Source organism: Sabethes cyaneus, chromosome 2 (assembly GCF_943734655.1).
Source record: "Sabethes cyaneus chromosome 2, idSabCyanKW18_F2, whole genome shotgun sequence".
NCBI classification, from domain to species: domain Eukaryota; kingdom Metazoa; phylum Arthropoda; class Insecta; order Diptera; family Culicidae; genus Sabethes; species Sabethes cyaneus.
In genome coordinates this window covers 99,790,853-99,798,361 of record NC_071354.1, presented here as the reverse complement: position 1 = coordinate 99,798,361, position 7,509 = coordinate 99,790,853, and the positions used below count along the sequence as shown (strand labels likewise).

At 40.6% G+C, this 7,509-nt stretch overlaps 1 protein-coding gene across 1 annotated transcript; it reads right to left on the bottom strand.

The window, feature by feature from the left end:
* Positions 1–991: 991 nt before the first annotated feature.
* On the bottom strand, positions 992–2,511 carry LOC128737717 (zinc finger protein OZF-like). The gene is made up of 2 exons (XM_053832413.1): positions 2,425–2,511; positions 992–2,365 (listed from the first exon to the last, which is right to left on the bottom strand). Exon 2 carries the CDS (start codon positions 2,363–2,365, stop codon positions 1,004–1,006), a length of 1,362 nt encoding a protein of 453 aa, XP_053688388.1. The 5' UTR covers positions 2,425–2,511; the 3' UTR covers positions 992–1,003.
* Positions 2,512–7,509: the final 4,998 nt, after the last annotated feature.

Below are 7,509 nucleotides of genomic sequence, written 5' to 3'. Positions count from 1 at the left end.
ATTTTCTTGTCAGCAATATCATACAAAACCTGGTCATGATAACAAAACCATTGTCATGATGACAATTGTATAGTTTTAAATTATAGTTGTCCCAACCATACATGGTCATTTTTACCATAAAATTGTCACTGCAACCAGCTAGTTCCGTTTATTTTTTTGTCCAAGATGACTATTTTCTTGTCAGTAAAACTATACAAAAAGTGGTTAAGATAACTAAAGCATTGTAATGATGACAATTTTATGGTATACAGATTATAGTTATGCCTACTATGCGTGGTCAACCGTACCATGCGTCCATTGTTCAAGCTTATTGTCGAAATAACCATGAAAATGTTGTCAAGACCAGTTTTTCCAGTCGGTTGAAAACCACCATACTTTTCTGGTCAAGCTTACCCCTAAAATGGTAGAATTTACCATGAAATTTTTCTGTGTGTACCTTTTGTCCAATGCTGGAAGGTGCATGGGTCGAACCAAGCTATAATCAGAGATTATAACCGGATTCGAACCCACAGCACCCGCCAGGGCGTGTGGCTCGCTGGTACTTGAACCATAGAGGCGCTGGGGGTTTAAAAATAATCTGCGAAAATCGGCACACTTTTTTAGGAAGTCTGTGAAAGTTTAAAGAGCTTCGAACAAAAAACTGTACCAATGCAATAAAAGTCATGAAAACTGCAAATATCTGCAAATTTATATGCAAGACGATTCCAAAAATCTGGAATTTGCAGACAAATCTATTTTTGATTTTGTTGACACGCAAGTTCTGGCAGTTCGGCATGCGTTTTCGTGTAAGAGCGAACAGGCTTAAAAATCTTTTACTCTCGTAGTCGCGAATACTGTGCAAATTTTTTGCGTGTCTTTTTTGTGCCTACAATTCGAGCAGTTATGATTGCTGTCTAATTTACACTGAGAAAAGTTGTATCACAGTTTTTTAGTTTTGAATTACGGTAAACAAAATAAATAATCCCGTATATTTACATGTTTTATCCAAAGTTTTTATTACATCTCAAACACTACCGGTTCTCTTTAATTGTTCATTGATTTTTTTGACTGCCCGTACGTTTACTACAGTTCCCGGCGGGGGCGGCTCATACTGGGGATGGGTTTTTAAGAGATGTGTTTTCAACAGATGATTTTGTGAAAAGGCACGATTACATACCGGGCATACGTAGTTTTTCTGTTGCTCGTGTGTGGTACGTTGATGAAGCCGTAACGTTTTGGCTGTTTTATATGACTTTTTGCACAAATCACAATGGAAGTTTTTCGAATCGCTATGCGAAGCCATGTGTAGTTTCAGGCTGTTGCTGGTTATAAAACTTCGATCGCAAAGATGACACGGGTACGGTGTTACTCCAGTGTGTCGTCGAATGTGAATGGAATAGTGGGACGAATTTCGAAATTTTGCGCCACAATACTCGCACGTGTAGCGTTTTTCTCCGGTGTGGTGACTAGCAATGTGATACCGGCGGGAAGCCCAATGTAAGAATTGCTGTTGACAAAACTGGCAGGTATATCGTTTTTCATTAGTATGAATGCGCTTATGTTTGCTCAAATTTTCTTTTAGAGTGAAACGGACCTTGCACTGGTCACACTCAAAGCTTTTTTGTCGAATTCCTTTGTCCATATGAGTTTCTCTGTGTTTAGACAAGTAATGTGTGTATACCGTTTTACCACAATCCAGACATTGGCTGGTTTTGGATTTAGGCTCTTGTGTTTCAGTTGCATAAAAATCCTCACATTCATCATTCGTATCGGATTCTTGAGGGACATCCATGAACTCTTCTAAATCACATTCTGCCTCTTCCATTTCTATAGGTTTATCTTTATTATCTATCTTCTTGATCTCGTTTTTGGCAGATTGGGGAGTCATGATTACTTGAATAGCTGCACTATCAAAATGCTCGATCTGTTGTACCCTCATTTGATATTCGTCTGTTTCAACGTAGTTTTCTTTACCATGTTCTACAGTTGATTCTTCTACTGGTTCCGAGAAAGGTTCTTCCTTAACCTTATTGACCGTCTCTTGAAGATTATCGTCATACAAACTTAGTATGTGGTATAAAACCTTTTCTGAACGGTTACTTTTTTTTATAAACTCATAAGCTACAATCAATTGAGCTTCGCAATTGTTACAAATACATTTTGGAAAAAAGTTTCCATCTGCAGTTTCAATAGCGCTGGTTCCATTTGAGGAATGTTGAGTATGAGTATTAACAAGGGCTACTAACGTGTAAATATCCAAATAACTCTGCCTCTTTGATTCTTTGGCGTTGGGACAACTTGAAGCATAGGTATCACTTAGCAACTTTCCTTCAAATCCCTTTTTTAAGCATACACGGCAAGATTGAGGAGAAATGGAAAACTCCATCTGAAAATAAAAACAAACTTTAATCTCTCGAAAATAAATAAATGAAAGGAAGAACTCACTGCAGCTTCACGATCATAAAAGCGAAACTCACGAAACAAAACAAAAACATGTAAATTTCTTTCGCTAATTGTAACCAGGGTGCCAGATATTTTGAAAGCTTATTGTACAAATATAAAAACAATAAAAATATTGATAACTTGGTTGATGAGCAAATCGTAATCTGAACTATACTGAAAGCAGTGAAAATGTAGCAAACCATTATGGATAACAAGCTTAAGGAACCAGTAGGAACTCAATGTTTGCGGTTTGCAGATAATTCGGTGTATCAAATTTTAATATCTATATTTATATGAAAAACAACGGTTTGGCAACCGCAATCTAAACACTGTAAACAAAACTGTCTACGTATAGTAATGAGATATATACAGGTGTGGCGATGCAGGTAACGTGGGTTAGTTACAGAGACTGTAGATTATAGAGGCGCCGAGACATTCAAAAACCGCAAAATTTTGAACGAAAGCGGAGAGTTACCTTTATTTATGATGGTACTCCGTTTGTTTCAAAATTTAGCGGATTTTGAGTGTCTCGGCGCCTCTGTAATCTACAGTCTCTGTATAGGGTTAGTGCCAGAGCTACCATAAATACAGATATTTGTGCATGCATAAATTTGGGACCGTACCGATCTGATGTTTTAAATTACATATTTAAATATGTTATGGAGTACTTTAAAATTCAAGAACATTAGTAGAGCCAGAAATCACAACTGAAATAATTGATTGGTCCCAAATTTATGCATGCTCAAATATCTGTATTTGTGGCAGCTATCGTATGGTTAGTGCAATCCAAGTAACATTTTTGTTGTATAATAGTTTATCAAGCACTTGTTCCACGGGAACTAGCTGTATAATAGTTTAATAAGCTATTATACAGCAAAAATGTTACTTGGGAATGAAAGAACTTCACACAGTGCACAGTGGGCATTTTTTTGTCCTTTATCAAAATATCTCTAAATATCACTGTGCTACATTCGATCTTTAAATGTCAAAGGAAATATATTTGTGTGGGTATTCCAATGATGTGGTTGGTGCTCACGGCACGAGTGTGTTTTTAGTAATATGTAGTCCCATCTTGTGCAGGCCTTGAGAAGATATCTATTTTGCCTAATTATCCCTAAAAACCATAGTAAAAGCACAGACAAACAGACATAAACACTCGTTTTCCATTCCAGCCAAAGAGTACCGTCCTATTAACATATTGCACACGTTAGAGAAAATTTTAGCACTTGTTGTCAAAGGCCAGCTTATGAGTTACTTAAATTATAATCATTTGCTAATTCCAGAACAATCAGTTCCAGAGCTAATTCCAGGGTTATGGAGAGGGACACTCTTGTGAATCTGTATTAAATCTGGTACTAGCAAAATGGAAAGAAAAAATCGAAGCTAAAGAAACTATTCTTTGTTGGTGGGGCGATATTGAACACACGCCGCCACTGAATAACCAAGGTATATATATATATATATATATATGTAATGAACATTGATGTACCTCCTGAATTCGTACTTTGGTTTTTAATAAAGCGTAAATGTCTAACTAGCTCCGCGCGTGTTTTTCTCCTTTGCGTGATATATTCATATTTTCTGTCGATAATATATTCCGCTGCGTAACTCGGATGTGTAGCACGGTATTCTACAGGTCATAGGCCCAGATATACGAGTGAAGGAAAGATTGTTTTTGACCGCGGAGGTGTATCTAGTTTAGAATTTGTTTTGTTCGGTAAAAGTGATTTAGCATTTGGCGTCGGTCGGCACGGCACGAACAAAGATAACGGTTTTCTTTTGTTCGCCGCGTGTGTGTGTTGTATTAACAGCATCGTTGGATTCATTTTTTTTTTCACCCGAGCAGAGAGTAACGTTTCGTTGTGTGTGTTGTTCTGCCTTGGAGGTAGAAATGGCGGAAAAATTGTTATTTTCCCGTCTAAACAACCGCAACTACTCTACGTGGCGAATGAGAATGGAAATGCTGTTAAAAAGGGACGAATGGTGGTTTGCTGTTGGGGAAGATAAACCCGAACCGGTAACTGCAGCCTGGAACACCGCGGACCAGAAGGCGTTGGCGACTATCGTGCTGTCGATTGAGGATAGTCAGCTTAATTTGGTGAAAACGGCCAACACAGCCAAGGATGCTTGGAATCAACTTAAGACATACCATGAAAAAGCAACAATGACGTTACGGGTATCGTTGCTTAAGCGTATTTGCAGTCTTGATTTCGCAGACGGTAGTGAAATGGAAAATCACATTTTCGAATTGGAGGAATTGTTCGATCAACTCCAATGCGCCGGTCTGCCACTTGAGGATCCACTGAAGATTGCACTGATTTATCGTAGTCTTCCCGAGTCGTATAATGGATTTGTTACGTCAATGGAGAGTCGGCCGGATGTCGATCAAACCATTGAGTTGGTGAAGCAAAAGCTGCTAGATGAGCATCAACGGCGAATGGAATATTCGGGAAAAAGTGACGAAAAAGCAATGAAGTTGCAGCATAATAAAGGACGTAAAGGAAAAGTGTGCTTTCACTGTCGCAAACCCGGACATTTTAAATGAAATTGTCGGGTGTTGCAGGAGGAACAGAAAAGTGAAAAAGAATCGAAAATGGGCACTGTAAGTGCACCACGTAAAGTGAAGCAAGTGATTGAAACTAACAGCCCGATTTGTTTTACCGTCGGAGAAGGCCGACGAAGCGGTAGTTGGTACGTGGATAGTGGTTGCTCTAGTCACATGACCAATGATAGAGCATTTTTCGAAGAAATAAACGAAGAAGTAAGAATCGAAGTGTTGCTTGCCGATGGATCAGCTACGAGATCAGCGGGGGTCTGTAGTGGAGTCGCAAAGTGTGTCGATGATGACGGCAACGTGAATAAGATTGTCTTCAACGAAGTGCTATATTTGCCGAATTTGGACAGTGGACTGCTATCCGTCAGAAAACTGACCCAAAAGGGACTGAAAGTGGAGTTTGGAGCGTCGAAGTGTTCTATAATCGATGAAAAAGAAAAAGTGGTTGCCGTGGCTATCCTGAGTGGAAATCTGTACCAGTTGCAGGTGGCTGAAGCAGCAAAAGTCGGGAACGAGTCACAGCACACGGAAGAGTGTCAGCATACCTGGCACAGGCGCTTTGGACATCGTGATCCAGCAGTGTTGGACAGAATAAAATCGGAGAATCTCGCCGATGAATTCCACGTTACGGACTGCGGTATCAGGCAAGTGTGTGAGCACTGTCTTCAAGGTAAGCTCACTAGAAATTCATTTCCTAAGGCTACTGTAAATAAATCTGAGCATATTTTGGAATTGGTACACACAGATGTGTGCGGCCCTATGAAAACTGTTACCCCGGGAGGCTGTCGTTATTTGATGACGCTAATAGACGACTTTAGCCGTTATACTGTCGTATGTTTGTTGCGAAACAAATCAGATGCTGCAGGATGCATTAAGCGATATGTTGCCCATGTTGAGACTAGATTCGGTAGAACGCCATGTGTAATCAGATCTAATGGAGGGAGAGAATACGTGAACCAAGAGCTTAAAGAGTTTTATGAGGCAAAAGGTATCCAAGCTCAGTTTACGGCAGCATACTCACCGCAGCAAAATGGAGTTGCTGAGCGCAAGAACAGAACTTTGCAGGAAATGGTAACTTGTATGTTGCTGGATGCAGGCCTTGATAAAAAGTATTGGGGTGAGGCGATAATGACAGCATGTTATGTACAGAACCGTTTACCATCGCGATCAGTATCCGGTACTCCCTTCGAAAAGTGGTTTGGAAGAAAGCCTTCGTTCAAACATTTTAGAGTGTTTGGCAGCTCAGCCTACGTTCACATTCCAGATGTCAAACGACAGAAGCTGGATGAGAAAGCGCACAAGTTGATTTTTGTTGGGTTCTGTGATGATCGTAAAACCTACAGGTTTGTCGATACTGATACCGATAGAATAACGATAAGTCGTGATGCTCGTTTTATTGAACTTAAAAACGGTTCGATGATGGCTGATAGTTCAAGTACGCCAAAATATAGCGAGATTGATGCAGTTGATTTGATAACACCGGAACGTAAGCAGTCCTGCTCGCGCTCGTCGCAGGAGGAGAAAATGGACTTGGTAAACCTCGAAGAAGCAGTTTCTGGGGAGAACCGTCAAAGAGCGGTTCGAAGTACGCGAGGCTTTATGCCACAACGTTTCAAGGACTACAAGGTGAATGTTGCGATGGCAGTTGAGCAAGAGCCTGATAATTTCGAAGATGCTATGGAGGGTTCTGAGCAGGAGCTTTGGCGAGCGGCAATGAAGGAGGAGTATGACTCATTTGTTCGAAACGAAACGTGGAAACTTGTGGAGTTACCCGCAGGACGTCAACCGATTGGATGCAAATGGGTGTTCAAGAAGAAAGAGGATTCTTTTGGCAACATAACTCGTTTTAAAGCACGCCTGGTCGCGCAGGGGTTTTCGCGAAGGCAAGGTGTAGACTACGACACAGTGTTCGCACCAGTAGCTACCCAGAGTACGCTAAGTATCTTGTTAACAATAGCTGGACATTATCGAATGACGGTACGGCATATAGACGTTAAAACGGCTTACCTCAATGGTCGCTTACAGGAAGAAATCTACATGCAGCAACCTAAGGGCTTTGTGAAACCTGGAAGCGAGAAGCTAGGGTGTAAGCTGGAGCGCAGTCTTTACGGCCTGAAACAGGCAGCAAAGGTGTGGAATGGGTTCAAATCCGGTTATAATCTCTGATTACAGCTTGGTTCGACCCATGCACCTTCCAGCATTGGACAAAAGATAGGAGTCACAACGACAACTTGTTAAGCATAGCTACCTATTACCCCCCCCCCCTCCTTTCCACCCTTCCCCTTCATTCCCGGAAAAAAAATCCTTCTTCATTACTTTCCCTTACTGTCCCTTCATCAATTGTAGAACCATTGTTTCAAAAAAATAGTCACAGTCGGATTTTTGTCTCTTTACCAAAGTTTTGTCTAGCGGAGTTCGTGTTTACCTATTGATATACGTTGATGATATGTTGCTGGTTAGCGTCGATGCTAACGAAATTGGAAGGATCGAAGAAGCATTAAAGAATCTAGGATATCTCAACGCTTGGGAATGCA